General features: G+C 48.7%; 1 protein-coding gene across 1 annotated transcript in view; it reads left to right on the forward strand.

Annotated features, from left to right (window-relative positions):
* Window positions 1-1,431: 1,431 nt before the first annotated feature.
* LOC119102998 (uncharacterized) overlaps window positions 1,432-18,632 on the forward strand; it is a 35,853-nt gene continuing 18,652 nt past the window's right edge. Inside the window, exon 1 of the mRNA XM_037226446.1 lies at window positions 1,432-1,458. Coding sequence (XP_037082341.1) covers window positions 1,432-1,458 — 27 coding nt within the window. The remainder of the gene's footprint in view (window positions 1,459-18,632) is intronic.

Raw genomic sequence — 18,632 nt, forward strand, 5'->3', positions numbered from 1 at the left:
AGGCCAGCTCTTCTGCGAAGCGGACTGCATCAGAAAACCTATGGACACTATGTAATTAATTGAAGAAATACCACAGGTCATCAGCAAATCATGGTGCGGAAATTTGGAAGACAGACGTGAGTCAAATAAAAGGGTAGCTGTCGCGCTGACCAGCTTGTGGCGCAGCAGGCCGGATGGGGAAGCTGAGACGGAGACCAACAATCTTGTCAGAAATGCCAGACGCAGAGGCTGCAACGTTGTGGACAAGGTCACTGGATACACATATGACGCTCCGTGTTACGTAAGAATGCCTGGAACAAAACACGATTGAGGAAGCCGCATGAAACTCAGATCTCTGTTGCACCATTGGTGCAATCCCGGTGGTCAGGAACTGGTGGTCACCATGCCACCAACACTCGTCTCGGAAAAGCCTGGAAATGTTTAATTATCATGGCATCATCCAAACAGCACACAAAAACAAACGCCAACGTAAAGCGCATCGAAGAACTGTGCGGATTGTCACACTAACGCGAACTAACACAAAGTCGATCACATCTCGTACATGGCTTGGTTTTCCGGACGCCAGCGCTGCGCTCTAATACCAGCTGTAGCCGGCGCGTGGCAGCCCATTTTCCAGTGGCGTCGCAGCTCGCCGCGGCGTGGCAAGACCTCCCCCTCCCCTCCCCGTCCCCCTCGCATCCCGCCCGGCGCGGCGTCGCCCGCCCCCTCGAGCGCTAAACGGTGGCTGCTGCCACTCCAGTGCCCACCGTCTGTCGCTTTTTGTGAGGCCGGCCCCGGAGCGGTGCCGGCGCGCCCGGCGACGTTCAACGAAGCGGCGGGCTGGCCCGGTGCGCCTCACCACAGGCTGCCAGCCGGCCAGGGTCAGATGGAGAGACGTGAACGCGCGTCACGTGAGCACCGGCAGTCATCCATCAGGCCGGGCTGAGCGTCCCGCCGGGTCTGAGCGGAGGCGGGAGGTGAGACGCCGACCGCAGCGACGTCAGTGCGGGCCACAGGGGTATCAGGGACGTCGGCAGGGACCAGGTCAGCGCTTAAGGAGACGTGGTGCCGGCCACAGGGGTATCAGGGACGTCGGCAGGGACCAGGTCAGCGCTTAAGGAGACGTGGTGCCGGCCACAGGGATGTCAGGGACGTGGGCAGGGACCGGGTCAGCGCTTAAGGAGACGTGGTGCCGGCCACAGGGATGTCAGGGACGTGGGCAGGGACCAGGTCAGCGCTTAAGGAGACGTAGTGCCGGCCACAGGGATGTCAGGGATGTGGGCAGGGACCAGGTCAGCGCTTAAGGAGACGTGGTGCCGGCCACAGGGATGTCAGGGACGTGGGCAGAGACCAGGTCAGCGCTTAAGGAGACGTGGTGCCGGCCACAGGGATGTCAGGGACGTGGGTAGGGACCAGGTCAGCGCTTAAGGAGACGTGGCGCCGGCCACAGGGATGTCAGAGGACGTCGGCAGAGACCAGGTCAGCGCTTAAGGAGACGTGGTGCCGGCCACAGGGATGTCAGAGACGTCGGCAGAGACCAGGTCAGCGCTTAAGGAGACGTGGTGCCGGCCACAGGGATGTCAGAGACGTCGGCAGAGACCAGGTCAGCGCTTAAGGAGACGTGGTGCCGGCCACAGGGATGTCAGAGACGTCGGCAGAGACCAGGTCAGCGCTTAAGGAGACGTGGTGCCGGCCACAGGGATGTCAGAGACGTCGGCAGAGACCAGGTCAGCGCTTAAGGAGACGTGGTGCCGGCCACAGGGATGTCAGAGACGTCGGCAGAGACCAGGTCAGCGCTTAAGGAGACGTGGTGCCGGCCACAGGGATGTCAGAGACGTCGGCAGAGACCAGGTCAGCGCTTAAGGAGACGTGGTGCCGGCCACAGGGATGTCAGAGACGTCGGCAGAGACCAGGTCAGCGCTTAAGGAGACGTGGTGCCGGCCACAGGGATGTCAGAGACGTCGGCAGAGACCAGGTCAGCGCTTAAGGAGACGTGGTGCCGGCCACAGGGATGTCAGAGACGTCGGCAGAGACCAGGTCAGCGCTTAAGGAGACGTGGTGCCGGCCACAGGGATGTCAGAGACGTCGGCAGAGACCAGGTCAGCGCTTAAGGAGACGTGGTGCCGGCCACAGGGATGTCAGAGACGTGGGTAGGGACCAGGTCAGCGCTTAAGGAGACGTGGTGCCGGCCACAGGGATGTCAGAGACGTCGGCAGGGACCAGGTCAACGCGTCAGGAGACGTGGCACCAGGACCGCCGTGCCGTGAATGCAGAAATACAAGGCGGCTGTAGCGAAGCCAAGGGAACGCCACTGTTGAAATGGAGGGGATGGGAGACCCGGAGCTGGCAAAGCCTTGAGCCTTGATGCATTGGGCTTCGCGAACGGTTGTAATCAAGGACGCGACAATGGCTGTGACGTCACCGGTGAAACACGGCAAATTCTGTCCTGCGGCAGGTCTGGGCCCAGATGAGTACCAGAGAACGCATCAAATGTGGGGGCCATGACGCTGAGCGGCCAGCGGGGGCTTGCGTCCTGTTATGCATTTTTTAACCCTTCAGCATTCCAGCCACGGCCTAAGTCGTTAATGCGATATGATACGATAGGGTTGGAGCACCAAATGTGCTGCGAGGGATGGGCAAAAGAGGACAGCGTAGGGCATCGCTTTGCAAGTTGCGCTACTACCGCAACTGCTCTTTTGGCGGTTACCAGCTGCGTTACAACTATGTTAACCGGACGATGCAGGAATTAATCACTTCAATGCTGGACCCATGTCGTTCGAGGCACTGCTGCAGTTTAATTTTCACTTGAGCCGAAATTGAGGCTGGAGCTTAATTAACACCGACTGCTGGAGCGAGCAGCTACACGACCTGACCTTTCCATCACTCCCCCACCGCGTGCATAGGAGACAGCGTGTCCCTCTGACACTTGCGAGCCGTGTGTTGCTCCGCTCCGCGGCCGTGTTTCAGCAGACCGACAGCTGACGAGACCGCGGGCTGTCAGAATTGCGCATCGACTGGCAGTCTAGTTCACGCCCCGCCGACCAGGTGTCGCTTCGGTCGCAGGCCGTCGTCGCCGGTTGTCGGCTGAGCGAGCCGCCTCGGTGACATGAAGCGGAAATTGACCGGCGCTGATTCAAATGTGGAGCGAACAGGACCCTGTCAGCGGCCTATTGGCCCGACGATGGAGGTATTTTGCACACTTGGTGGTGCGATTACCCCTCTTGAGGATGGCTGTCAGCTACCCTGTTTTGGTATAGGTGCTACCAGCAACACAACGTGATGTGTCGTGGACTTGGACATTTTGTCAATTAGAGCTAGTGACAGCACACCTTTACCAGGCAACGTTTGCAAATTTCACCGAACGAGGATTTCCAGGCCTTTTCCTTGAATTTCTGCGTGGTGAAAGTGGATATTTACAAAAATGCAGTTTTTTTACAGATAATGCTTTGACGACTATTTGTTCTATCGTTAAAATTGATCGCTTAGACCATAATGTGATGAATTCGAGGTTGTCTTTGGAAAAGGTGGCATTGACTGCTTCCTGTTCATTGACTGCCTGAGTGCTTTGTTCGGGCGGGGTCGATAACGAATAGTGATTTATAGACAGTACCTTCACCTTTCCTTTCGTTCCACGCACTGCTTGATGCGCCCTGATCTCCTTTTGTTGCAGAAATACAACATAAATTCTTAAAACACCCAAAATCTGGGAACGCATGCTGTTATGTACACATCGGTATGCACCTTCGCCAGAACGATAATCCATTTTTATCCTCCACTAGGGTGAATAATCTTCATGCCGCTGCGAAGTCAAGTCGTTAGAATGTGGACCCGTTTTGTACAATTATTCTTCAGTTTGTTTTCAAGACGATAGTTCTACATTTTTTCACGATGCTCGAATGGGAAGGTCACATCGTGGCCATGTTGCAGCGCTGCAAAGTTGTTGAGTACGCTTGCCACTTAGATATTCTTCAACAGCACAAACCACATCGACGGGTCGCAACATGTCTGCAAATAAATACTTGAATGCATAAGTTGGCGGGCAATTCTTATTAAGTTATTAGGTCAAACCAAAGTTGGAAACCGCATATACTCAAGTAAATGCATCTATATATGTTCTAGTCTAGTTTCTAACTATAGTTCTATTCATGCCAAAGCCGAATTAAGCTGCATTCCGCTTGAGTTTCAGTTGTGATGAATCCACGAATTAGGGCTGCATTTAAACGCTGAAAGATTTGTCTTCAGGTTGCTGGGGGAATGCCGAAGTGAATATGTTATAATGAGATGGAAAGGCACGATAAATAGCTCAATCCAGGATTTGGCCATCAATGAAGTTAGGTTCACGTTGAACTAACGCAATCATAAAAGTTTCAGTGCTCGAAGTTCGTGCCCAGCTTTAATGTCCGTCATAGTTCCGCACGACTCAGTGGTTGTGGCCGACAGCAGCTTGTGGACCATTGCGCTTGTATTTTGCGGCAGCTCCACGCATCGCGAACTGCTGGTTCGGCGCCAGCTGCAGACGGAAATCGTACGTTGGTTTCGAGCAGACAAGTACATGGCTCAACAGCCCCAGTGATGTAGCATGCTAAAACCCCGTTGGAACGTCCGCAAGACCGGTGTCCCGAGTACCATCCACGCTTCACATATACACAATACTGTCGGATCCATCTTGGCAGCCCGCACCCCGTCTGAGCACCAACAGGGCTCCCCTCCAACGAGATGGCGCCTTCATCTGTCTGAGCAACCTACGACGCGCCGAAAAAGCTCTCGTTCTCCGTCAACAAAAGGTTGGTTAACTCGATTCCCCGTGGGCCGTGAGATTTACGTTAATCTTCTGGGAGGGAAGTTCCGCCCTAGCCAGATGTCTCGAGAGCCGCTTGTCCAATTTTGATGTGACAGGACAACATTCAATTTAAGTCTCAACGAGATTCTCACTGTTGGAGCCGCAAAAATGGAAAGTTGCGAGAAAGAGGGCAAGAGAAAACAAGCTACAACATTTTTAGGTTTTTGTAAAGACACCTTTTATGCTTAGTTACGAATCTTTAAAGTAACGGACGTTGTTTCGTTTGGAACACACATATATCTTTATTATCAAGATATCCCATCTATCATTCATATTTCTTATACCCAAAGCAGACTTACGTCTGCAACAAAAACTTTGGATGGATCCAGCGCGGAAAAGTGGATGATGTTTTTAAAGAAGGAATTCACGCCGTTCCGTCTTCAGTGGGAGGTCTCAGGTGACACTTGTGTTTTTTATCATATCGGACACATCTTTGAATGCACAGTGATAAGCACGACAGCACGAATGCACAGTGGTGCTCTTCCACCCAACATTACCCGAGTGCTCTTCTGCCAAATATTTGTGATGAATATTCATCTAAGGTTATCAAGCGAGATTGCAAACTTAACCTTCTCGAGACAAATTCTCAGCAAAATGTTGACACCCGCCTTCCAGCCTTTCTGAATGGTGACCAGCTTATGAAAAGATCTGGTCACCGGCCAACCGTGTTTTTAGCCCTGTGTCACGGTGACCTCAAATGGAAACTTTTGTCGTAGCTGAAGCACGACTCAATCAGTCAGCGACCTCGCCCGTAAATGACATCCAAACAGAGTATCCTGATGTTTCGTTGTTGTGCATTACGCGGACCATTTGAGTGAGGGCAAATCACTTATGATACCATCAAGCAGATTACCTTTCCGGTCTTGATATCGCTCGTCCGCCTGTGAACTGCTTAATGCTTTTGTGGCGTGGTATTTGCCCTCATGTACTTGCTGTTAATAGTGCAATTTGTCAGCACACATAGTCCGTTGATGCATTTGCACAGTTTGCAAAAAATGCGCTGCCGCTAGGTAGCCTGCTACTGGGCATTGTGACCAGGCGAGTCACTCTTGTTCGTGGTGCATAGAACCATTACGCTGAACTACGATGCGTACCTAGTTCGGCGTTGGTGGCCACGCGATTAACGGAGTACTGAGCCCACAACCTGCGAGCAATTAAGGCAGGCCGGCGTAGCAATCAGAGTTATCTAATTACGCAACTCCGACGCCCGATTGCTTCCATATCAGAAGATTGTAATGAAACTTTCCTGCTCTTGGAACCTTTAATGGGCGTTGCGCGCCAGCTACCAGAGTTCTAAAAGTGCCAAGGCGTAGTCGGACGCCCGAGAGCTCAGCTTTGACCTAATGTTTGTTCAGTTCGCACCTGCCCAACAATCCGCTTCCCCTATCGCTATCTCATTCGCACTCACATTCATGTCCCTTTTCCTATCCCTATCACGTCGCAACACCTGGCGCATTGTTCGCCGTATGATGCCACCGGGTGTTGGGCGGCTTAACCCAGGTGTGGTGATATCCCTCCACCCACTTCCCACCGCTGCTGAAATGGTGCAACACAGCTGTGCAAATCCGGCAAATCACGTGGCGCATTGCACGCACACACGTGATGGACGTGCGCATTCACAGTGTGATTGTCACCGAGTTATTCGACCAATACCAATGCTGCACTTAAAACCTCTGTGCTTTCGTCACAAGATGTTGAATAAGCCTTTGAGCTCATGCCTTGTCACAAACTTCTCTCTCAAGCCACCCAGCGCAGCGATTAGCCACAAATCTGGGCGGGAAATGACCTCAGCTACGACACGTTGCTTGTATCGCGCCTATTTAATGTAGTGAAGAAGGGCCTTTAGCTTCCTTTTTAAATCGTAAGTGCAGAGTGAATGAATTATCGGCCTTTAATATACCAGAAGTCCATGAAGTACTGGTTAAACGATGTTGACAGCAAAACTTTGTTTACATTGACCCCGCTCGCGAGCCGGGGTGAGCCGTCTCCGCTGCTGCAGTCGACTGCGGTGTATTAGAGGTCTGTGGCGACATGTCTCCTGCATCTGGCCATGTCCCTTGCCAGAAGCAGGACCAGAAGATAGACACCGACGGTATCAGGGTGTCTGCCTGCTCTAGGCTCGCTTGGACGCGCGGCCCGTCACGTGGCCTGATTTTACGCACATAGCGATTTTCTGCATCGGCGAGAATGTGATATTGTCGGATTTTCCCGGCTTGGCGGGCGCGCTTAGTTTGAGGCCGCACTATCCACGGAGTCGAGCCAGTGTTTCGTCGGCAGGAGCCAACGCCGTGCGGATGTAGCAGCGCCAAAAGCTGAGCTCAAACAACTCCACTACATTCCACACGGCACGGAGCTCGTTACATTTCCCCCTCTGTGTAAGCCTTCTGGCATCATCAATGCAGCGAGGTGAGAATGCGAGCATGCTGCCGCCTGTCCAGAATAACGAGCGACGAAGCGGAGCGAGAATGCTGCAAAAAGGTCATCAGCACGAGAACCTTTTCCGCCAGAGCAGCGGAGCAGCCTAAAGCCCGATGAAAGCAATCAGCTCCACGAGCGTCAGTGGCGCGAGATCATTAAGATGAGAGTGTTTGGAGCCGTCCAGTAACTGATCCAGAAACCGATACCGTGTCTTATCTAGCAGCTGGTTTGTGTGCACAAATGTATCATATATTGCCTCCCATGTACAAAACAGTGCACAACGACAGCGGGCCTCCGTCTGAGTGTCCGCCGCAGCAGCCTTAAGACCAAGACAATCACTGGTGATATTACATGGGGTCCGCCCAGGAGCCTTGCTTGCTCCGCTCTTCCCTGATTCCACTCCGCCTGTCTCGTGCGCTACACTTGTCTCAGAGGGCCGCACCTCGGCGACGTCAGTGTCGTTCTCCAGCCTCTGTCGCGACGTGCCGATATGTATCCGCACTGTTCCTTCTGAGGGCTGAGAAGCCACACCTGCGCGCTCCCGCGATACCAGCGGCGGGTGTGTCGGCGGCATCGCTTGTCACTGGAGCGTGAATCGACTTAAGACGTCGTATCTTCCTCTGCACCGGCGCTATCCTCGCCTGACTTATCATGTTCCAGTTTGTCCAAAATACTGCGGAAATGCTGATCCGACTGTTGCAGTACGCGCTACCTATCCATGGCGAAGGGTGCCAACCAAAAAGCTCTCAATGGTTTCATACATGCGCTGTATGCTACAGCCTCTCAGCGTTGTGCGGTGCCTGTATCACTACGAGCGGCTTTGACGGCAGATGGATGCGGCATCGACCTCTAAGCGTAGGCCCGCGCTCGCTGTGGCTGAAACGCGACACCGACCGGCGGGCCGGCGCCGAGAGCCGGCACGTGCGTGGGCAATCGTAACAAGGGCATGGGCACGAGGAGAGCTGGGTGGACACTGCCGGTTTTGTGAAAACTTGTTCTGTGCTATGATCAATAACGGTATAAATTTCCCCCGTTGAAATGCCTATAGACTGGTGTGGCGAAACCACGACATAAATGAAGGTTGCGTTCCGTTGTATCTAAGCATTGTCTGTGGTTGGGGGTGAGCACAACTGTCAACCAGGATCTGTCCTCGTTCTAACATCCAATTTGGTTACGAGCTGTAGTAAGTATTGAAACACAGCCGAGCGCCGGCATAACGAGTCGAGCGCTGTCGAGCGTCGGGCTTCTTTTCGCGATTCCAGCCGCACGAGGGACGATGACCCACGAAGAGCGCCGCATCGCACTAGGGGCGTTCTTCTGAGCCCTGCGCACCCGCGCCGACGATGGCAGCGTGCTCTTCTCTTCACTGATGGTGCTTCGGCCGTCTCGCACGCTGCGGTAGGGTGGTCGGGCTGCTACCACGAGCGGCTGGGCAACCATACGAGTTAACACACGAATGTGCTGTGTGCACGTCAAACATAGGTGCGTTTCATCAGTCATTAAGCTCAAAAACAGTGCCAGAAGGGTGCTCAGACCTTTTCAGGCAACCAGTTGCGACCTAGATGCTGGTTGCATGTTTTTTTCTGAACAAAAGCTGTTGTGTTTGACATCGTCTTTGGCATCTGATCTTCATAACTGAGACAGAATCAAACCAATTATATGTGACTGAGATCAGTTCATTGGTGCCTTTGATGCATATATTTGCATATATCTATTCAGATGTAGATGGATAGATGCATGCATTTTATGTTCGTTTCTGAGGAAATCCAAATGTCTATGTTTGCGTTTTACCTTTGCCCTGATTCGTGGTTTTTTCATAACGCGGACATATAGGGGCTCGATGCGACCCCCTTCCCCACGACATTTTTGAACTAACGAAAGCGGGTTGGTCTCGACCAGATGTCGCGATTGGTACTATTTGTATTTGTTTAGGTAAAGAATGGCATTATCCCTGGTCAAAGGTCGATTTTGTTGGCGAATATCGCACTTTTCAGCGTTATAATAGCATGCAGGCTATTATGAAAGCAGTTTTAAAATAATGGGCTCCTTGTTCCATTTTGACCACAAACGTGTCGGTTTTATGTGTGTTAGCACATATTTATGATGTGTGACTCTGTTCATGTATCAACGTCGGCCCGCCTCGCGCTCCGCGGCATTGTCGCTTACCGCCCATCGCACGCGCCGACCGTAGATCGCCGTGGAGTGTTCCTAAAAAAAACCACTGCTACTCAGAAACCAAAAAAGTTAGGAACCCGTTTTTGTTGTCAAAACATGCGCATATGATACTACATAGGCTGGTTAATATATTTTTACGCGATTGCGCGTTATGCTGGAGGGTCATCTTCAAAAGCCTGAGGGAGAATCCCATCGACCCCACTGTCAGGGCGATGGTTAAAAGCTCCGTACCTGCATTAAAAGCTCCGTACCTGCATTACAAGCTCTGTACCTGCATTAAAAGCTCCGTACCTGCATTAAAAGCTCTGTACCTGCATTAAAAGCTCTGTACCTGCATTAAAAGCTCTGTACCCGCATTAAAGGCTCTGTACCTGCATTAAAAGCTCCGTACCTGCATTAAAGGCTCTGTACCTGCATTAAAAGCTCTGTACCTAAGCTCCGTACCTGCATTAAAAGCTCCGTACCTGCATTAAAAGCTCCGTACCTGCATTAAAAGCTCTGTACCTGCATTAAAAGCTCCGTACCTGCATTAAAAGCTCCGTACCTGCATTAAAAGCTCTGTACCTGCATTAAAAGCTCCGTACCTGCATTAAAAGCTCTGTACCTGCATTAAAAGCTCCGTACCTGCATTAAAAGCTCTGTACCTGCATTAAAAGCTCCGTACCTGCATTAAAAGCTCTGTACCTGCATTAAAAACTCCGTACCTGATTAAAAGCTGTACCTGCATTAAAAGCTCTGTACCTGCATTTAAAGCTCGTACCTGTGCATTAAAAGCTCTGTACCTGCATTAAAAGCTCCGTACCTGCATTAAAAGCTCTGTACCTGCATTAAAAGCTCTGTACCTGCATTAAAAGCTCTGTACCTGCATTAAAGGCTCTGTACCTGCATTAAAAGCTCCGTACCTGCATTAAAGGCTCTGTACCTGCATTAAAGGCTCTGTACCTGCATTAAAGCTCTGTCCGTACCTCATTAAAGCTCCGTACCTGCATTAACGCTACTCCGTACCTGCATTAAAGGCTCTGTACCTGCATTAAAAGCTCCGTACCTGCATTAAAGGCTCTGTACCTGCATTAAAAGCTCCGTACCTGCATTAAAGGCTCTGTACCTACATTAAAAGCTCTATACCTGCATTAAAAGCTCTGTACCTGCTGCCCTTAAGATTGCCGTGTCCTGTTACAGCCCCGTGACCTTGATTCAAATTTATTGTCTGCATCGCCGGGCGAGCTATTTGGCTGTCTGCAGATTTGCCAAGTTTGGTGTCGCTACACTATACTGTTCGGAAGCCGTTTTCGGAAAACAATTACGTTGGGTAAAACTGCCCTCAGCTAGGCATAAGTTCGATTCAATGGATCCGTTTCACAAATAGCTTATCAACGACTACACAGAGCGCAGTAAGCAGGAAAATGTAAAAATAGGCTGCCAGCGTACGGTTTGCGGACGTTGTTTTATGTCATAGTCGCAACTTGATCTGACTTATACAGCAAGCATTCGTACCTACATTTCATTGCTGGAAGCCCTCCAGCGAAATTTCCGGGTAATCTGACTGCAGCCTGCTTAGCTCGCGACTCGTGCATTGAAGCCGTACTCGTGGTCTCCGGTGGGTGTCTTATCAGCCGGTACGACAACTCTGTCGTCTGGCTTCTCGAGCTGCAACCAGGCAGAGCTAAAGCTTTTGCTCTACAGTGTGTCTCGTGGAGCATTTCCTGCAGGTCTGAAGAGCGATGTTTTGCCTGATGCCGTCTTGAAAAGAGCAGCGTCGTCTGGCCCCGTCGTTTCCGCTTCCTATGATGTGGCTTGAACGACTTTGGGCTCCTCATCTTGCAAATGAGTGAGACTTGCGATATTGTGCTGGCGTTGGCCTTGGACCTTGCCCGTGGTAAACAAGCCGCACTATGTGAGCTCTTTGCCGGCAACGCAGTGGTTCATCATAAGTGGTTTATCTCACGTCTACACATTCTCCCTGAAATGCTTGGCTTCTGACGAGTGCATAAGGAGGAGCATGTTGAAGACCTTGGGTGGCCACTAGATAGTTACAACTTTGCCATGTTGCCATCGCAGCAACTATCTCTTATCCCTGCCTGACCATTTCCGGCTTGACAGTATCAGCAGACAATGTGCACTATGTTCCTTATGACCTTGGTGCTGCCGCTGCTGTCTTTGCAGACGTTGTGGAAGAACCCCGCTTTGGACCACGTAAGTGCTGTTCTTCGCAGCATTACTCGGAGCCCTGGCAGTTTGACCAGCTCATTGTCGCTGCCGCCGATTTGCCGCGCCAAGCTGTCGAGTACCGATGCGTCTCCGGTCATTTTCTTCGGCGTCTTCATCTCCTACTTCATAGGCATGAATTAATTTTGCGCTTCATTTTGGGGCCTGCTCGCTGTCTCGTCATCCGTTGTTTCGGCGCTTCTGCAGTGGCATTTAGACAGGTTTTCAAACTAAAACCAGCGACGCACACTGATCTGGATACATTAGGTTGTTCTGTGCAGGTTTGAAGCGCGTGGCACCAGTGTTCTAGACTTGCCGACTTTGAGTGCAAAGCAGCGCCCTACGAGGAGGAATTTTCACTCCTGTTCCCAACATTTTACGTAAATTTCTCACTCCTGCCTGACATTTTCTAGACGCACATGTCAAACCCATGTTTCCCTCTGTGAGGTTTCCAGATGTCATCCAAAACCGAGCTCACTTGAAACCACCAAGCATAAACAAGGCTCCAAAGATCTGGACACCTATGGCTATGTCCTGCCTCACCTACATCCGAATCATGTCGAATGTATGGACAGAGCAAGGGCGCCAGGTACCTCCAAGCCCAAGAAGCCCAGCGACCCAAGCCGCTTGCACGCATCAAATTTGGCTCGTTTACATAATGCATCACAATCGGCAGCTATGCGCTAAGGGAAGGTTTTCACGAATCCCCCATTTTTTTTTTTTGTCTGACCACCACACCACGAAAGCAGAGCCTGGTGAAAACACCAGAAGGCCTGGCAGAGAATTCTGCTCCACGTATTACTTTTTCTCGAGGAAACTTGACCACTAAACTGCATCACTCCCGAAATACAGGAGTGAAAAATTACGAAATGACTTCTAAATTAGATTTACAACATAAATATCATCGTTTGGGCACTCATGTTCACATATTTTAAGTGAAATTGGCTGAGTACAAAGTTTTGCCAAAAATAGTATCAGTCTTCATGCTTCTTTAATTACTTTTGTTTTTCTTGGTATCATACGAGTGTAATACTACTTTCTTCTTCCTTACTTTCCGATTGTCTTTAAAGGTACTGCAAACTTGTACTATTTTATGTATGACTTGGATGAATTCGCCAGCCACGCAAACATGTTTGATATCCACCCAAGAGTAAACAATTCACATGGAATGAAAGAGACACTTTGAAGCACGGAACTTATTTACAGACAGCTTGTTATTATATGCAGACAGAAGTAGTCATTTACAAACAGTTAACTGTCATTTTTACCCTACTAAGCCCTCGGTTAACCGCCTTCTTGGTTCATGGTCGTGCTCGATAACGATAAATCTAAGCCTTTCGAGTGTCTAACTCGCCAGGCTACCTGACGAGACTATCCTAATGCTGCCATACAGAGCTTTGGGACAGACCTGACGCAGCTAATACAGAAGTGTTTGATGACAAAATTCTACCCTCTGGAGATGTTTACAATGCACACCTCTTACTTGTTTCCTATTTTAATCTCGTAGGTTGGAAGGCATGATTTATATTTATACTTGGCAGTGAAGGGAATGATTCTGTCTGCCAGTAAACCATGCAAAAGGTGTTGATTTTTGTTTTGGGGAGAAGGAAAAAGCCAGTAAGCCTCCTGTGAACCAAGTACTTGTTTACCTTACCTGGTTTCAACACATGATTGGTAACCAGAGTTAGCCATTTTCTCTTTTAATCCATGGAGTTTTGTCAAAAGATAAATTATGATACCACAAGGCATGCAATGGGCTTATTTTGTTCCATATTCTTGATTATTTGCCCCAAATTTCTTGAAGTGGTCCCTCATGGCTGCTTCAACCAGATTTTTCCATAGCTGTCATAGTTTGCTGACTGGCAAATGACTGTATTGTATATATGCTCTACATTTCTAACACAGGAATAGTGTAAGCTGCATAGCAATTATAATATCAGTTGTATGTATGTAACAATTACAATGTAAGTATGTAACAAAAAGTCAGACAATCCCGTTTAAAATGTGAGGCCAACATCTCAAACTTTGTCATTAAATATGAATAAACAAGCCTAAATAGATGCCTTTGCTGCAGCTGAAAAGGCAAGCCGTAACACTGGCATGGTTATCTAAAAGTTATGCTACTTTTGAAGAAGAGAGGTTGTTTTGTGGAGCATGCCCATTATTGACCTTGACATCGGTCAACCATGAAAATCACAATAAGTTGCTTGTTCAAAGTGATTTAAAGTGTTTTGATTTGTGTGTTGTCAACTTTGTCTGATGTCAACAAGCATACCCAAATGAACTGAGCAAAAATGCAAGTGGAAGCCAGCCAAAAATTAGCTTTATCATGTTTTGATCACAAGTGTTTCTGTCAACAGATAGGTGAGCTGAGATGATGTTCAACATATGGGCTACTCTAATGTAGGTAAAGTTGGTTAAGTGCATGGTAAGAAGCAACAGGAATTGTGCAAGAATCAGTAACTCACGACTGCTGCTGTGATACAAACAGGCTAGACATGATGAGATGAATTAATATCTCTTTAGGTTAGGCACAGTAAGGCTACTTTCATGGAAATAAGCATTGGTATTTTGTAAGAAGCAATGACAAAATGTTTGTTTTCCCAGACCCCATCTTAACAGAAGCCAGAGGTATGCTTATTGTGTTTGACTTGGTGATGGGCTGATGTGTAGGAATCCGAGGGTTTTGTTGTTTGAGTGTTTTATGCTTGTTGAATTTTCTGTTGTTATTTTGTTATTGCATTCCTTTGCTTTGTTTTGTGTTGAAAGTGCTGTGGAAGGGAAGTGCAAAGTGCAGCATCAAATTACTGGTGTTAATAATTTTGTATGTTCATTGCACTGTCATGAAATTACTATTCTTGAATATATTCCGTCTCACTTTTAGGGCCTAAGATGTTACAAAAACAAGACGGTTTTGTCAGGTTTATGATATTATGTCCATGCCAACTTGAAATACATGTCTTTGTTTGCTGAAACATCAGTCACAAGTTCATAAGTTTCATCTTTTGTGAATTGATTTGTTCGCTCCCGCACGGTCTTTTTGCGATGAAATGTTTCACTCCCACCCTGGTTCAAAAGCGATTCTAGCTCATTGCGTAGCACAGGCTTCACACCTGGCAGGGATTGCATTATGGGGTCAGCTGAACGAAATGACAACAACAACGAAATGCCAACTATCCAGTGGCTAACTAACTGTTCTAATTCACCGGTGCGTCGAGGCTATTCCATAAACAAAGCTTTTAATCATGCAGTCACGGAAACACTGCTAAATTAGCCAACACAAAAGTGATCAACTGGCGGGGCTGCAGGTGCTATGGGTATGGTGGGTGTGGCGGGACCGTTACCCGTTCGAGTTTAGGTCAGCACCAGGTCGGGGATTGGCCAACTCGAAGACCAGCATGTATTTTTCGTAGCTGTTGGCGCAGCGCATACGGATGGGCTGGGCTCTATAGTCATTTTATTCGTACCACTCCCAAAAAGGCGTGTTTACTGTGGATTAAGCGTGGGCGAAGTGCAACAAGCCAGAAACGTTGGCTACACTACACAGGCTGTACTTGCGGTCCCACTGTGCGGCAGAGTCTGGCGACAGGTCCGGACCATTGGCGGAGAACCTAACACTGATGGTTGAAAACTTTGATCTTAATCGCATACCGTATCAAAACAATTTATAAACTTATGTGATACGGTGTATAAACAATCCCTCAGGACCCTAGACCCACTCAAAATCGGGAACATGACACATTGCTAAGGGTTGCATAGGCCTTACATTTTGTTTTCAATCTAACATTCCCCTCGCTACTAACAGATTCGTGATCGCTAGGTACGAGGCAGTCAACGTTCTTTGCAGCTCCGATAAGTTTCAGATCGCAAGGAGTCAACAGTCTTGGACTGGAAATTGTCATTTCGCTGTAACTTCCACGCGTAAATTCGCATCCCTCCACATATATAATGAATGATACTGGGCGGCCCGATTCCTGCTCCATTGAAGGGTATGGATTTCTGGACCGGCAAAGTTCAGCCGTAGTACGGCGATGTCGATCGCTGTGAATCATCCGAGTTAACGCTAATCCTATGGAGCGGGTTGGCTCGTGTCGCACCACGAACAGTGCGTTGATCTGGACCAAAGTGTTACATAAACCTTACTCTCGCCATGCTGGGTCAGAAAATGTACTGTTTCAAGTTCTATCGTCAATGCTTCTCAAGTTGTTGGCGGGAAAACGATGAAATTTCTCCCTTACTATGCATTATATAAGATTTAAGAGCAGTCAACAGATTGATTAGCACTCACAGCGTTTGTTTTAAGAATGAACGTGCTCTGGACTAGCAGTGCCGTTGGTTAACGCGGCGCCTAATCAATGTGATGCATGCCTCGACTGGTTATTGGGAATTCGATGGCTTCAAAAGTGCATCTCATCCGACTTGACCAATAATTTATGGGGTAACACAATGTGATTGGACTTGGCATATAAAAATGACGCAAGCTGACGTGACGGTAGATGCATTGTGGTGGCTCAAAGCCCTTCCACAGCACTATGATGCCAGATGATAAAATACGCGCGAAGTCGGACGTGAAATCTAATGGAGGCGCTACATTGAAGCAAAGGCCAAGTCAGAGTAGATGGCATCGCAGCAACATACCGGATCTTATGCAGGACGAGGACTTCCAGTAACAAAGGCCACTAGGGTCTGGGGATACATTTGCATGGGCCTAAACCAAGATGCACGAGTTAGCACACACGTTTTGAAGTGAGAGCGTCGAATCTCATCACAGATGAGTTCATAGTTGTGGCCGGAGGCAGGCAGCCTCGGATTGCGGCGGCACACCACGAAGCTGTCCTGCCTTTGCAGCCTTCAGTCGACACCTGGGTAGGGCACGTGATCGTCGGCATGGAGGGGAGCGTCTCGCTTCGTGACACAAATGAACGCAGCATTCAAGAGGGTTGGAAAGCGAGGAGGATGGCTTTTCGCACCCATCTAAGGGTTTTAAATAATTTCGGGGCGCTTTTCTTTTGCGCCAAGTCCCCAATCCAGGGCCAGCCCAGCGATTCCAGGGTCTGTATTATATGTGAGCCGCGCTCATTGTCAGAAAAAACGATGGTCGCAAATATGTCTACGGATCTTACAGATGGGTTTCTTTACGGATTCACATGTACGCATGGGTAGGTGAAAAGCACTGATCTGAAAAGTCCTGATCGGCTATTTAACCATGGTTACCACCAATGGAGAGTTTGGGATAGCCGCTTCATATCGCGTGCAATACCGAAAGTCAAACTTAATGGAATGCAAGTTTGTCTCTTTGTTAAAAAAGGTGTGCATAACAGCGTTGACCCTTTTGCATCCGGCTTTGACATGCTCTCGAATCCATCTGTCACAGATGTCAAATTCTTGAAATGTGTGATGTGTGAAAGCTTCAAAATACAATTCTTGGGGTATTTTGGCACCAGCGACCAGATCGCGATGCAACATCCTCATCGTATATCCGAATCCAATCGTCGGGTCAGACAAATTCCAATGACAATCGAAAGTCCTGGTGCGACAGCCAATCGCTGGACAACAGCTCTCAACTAGCACTAGTTGGGTTAGCACAAGCCATGTGACCGCGGCGTCACGGGTCATGAAAAATGGCTTAAAGATTTTCAAAATATCTGGACGACGTCCGTGCAGCATCGCGCCCGCAATGGTGGACGTAGTCTTTCACCTGACACCAAACTAAAAGAGATCTTTTTCTCTTCACAATTATACCATGTTGTTTACAAAACCCAAGAAATATGGCAGGCAACGCTATAGTCATATGAGCCGGCTAACGTGTCACTTCATCGGGTGCGATTTGTCTGATCTTTGAGACTCTTCGACATAAAGCAGTCGTTGGTTTGGTAATGCATCATGTATTTATCCAAACGAGTGTCACAAATCATTTTGAATGGTGCGCATAGATGACGCTCTCATGACCTCTGACGGTGATTGTGACCTTGAATATTACGGTGGACGCCGACTGGCAGCATTCAAACCAATTGGTCAAATGTTTAAGCAATTCAAATAAGCGAAGCTGCAAATTACTGCATGTGGAGGCAAAAGCCGTGGGACAACGATCCACTGATGACGTCGTCACCCAGTCAGTGGGCCTAACGTCAAAAACAAAATCCACAAGCAATATAAAAAATTATCTATCAGGCACTGACAGCTTGTTGTGCCAACGATGTACAACTTGGAACTTGCACTTGACATTCGGAGGGGTACTTTTTAGCCGACAGGCGAAGGTTGAAATAAAAACGAATGTTGTACAGACACATGAGTGCTTGGTTCGCAGTGCGAGCTGCCACCACTGTTATGCGTTGCTACCATCATATTTCAGAGATCAGACTCCGTCTATCGAAGAATGCAATCTGTTTTATCAGGGGATTACGAAAAGGCATGGCATTGCTCGAACATGCCTCCCTCGATATGGATCTGGAGCCGACATTGATTGCGCCAGGCTGCGGAAATTGGAACGTCAGATGAAAACAAATGCGGCAAATGGAAGCAAAGCATGACAGCCCCACTTTCCGCGATTTAGAGCCCACATACGGAAAATCTGAGGATAACTTTGTCAACCCCCTCACACGAATATCTTTATGTAGCTGTCTGCGTCTGGTATGTTTTTTTTTTTACAATATTCATGAAATATATTTGATTGTCGACTGATTGGGTACATGTGGTCTCAGGCTAATGGGCCATAGCAATATAATCAAACGATATCAGACACAGAATTATATCAAGCTTATGGGCTGTATCAAAATAGGCCGTACTAATCATTCAATAGTTAAGTGTGCAAATATCCTGGAAAAGCAAAGCCCGCTTTTTTGTTACATATCAAATATAATGAGATACATTTTTGAGCCACATATCACCTTTGTTTTTGGCGCACGTTTCTCACTTACACCATAATAATCCAACATGATTTGGCATGAGCACACGCTTAATGAGAAGCAAGCGTGCCACCTAGTGGTGCCTTCAGTATTGCAGCATTTGGCCAAAG

Source organism: Pollicipes pollicipes, unplaced genomic scaffold (genome assembly GCF_011947565.3).
Source record: "Pollicipes pollicipes isolate AB1234 unplaced genomic scaffold, Ppol_2.1 Scaffold_5724;HRSCAF=6776_pilon_pilon_pilon, whole genome shotgun sequence".
Lineage (NCBI taxonomy): Eukaryota > Metazoa > Arthropoda > Thecostraca > Pollicipedomorpha > Pollicipedidae > Pollicipes > Pollicipes pollicipes.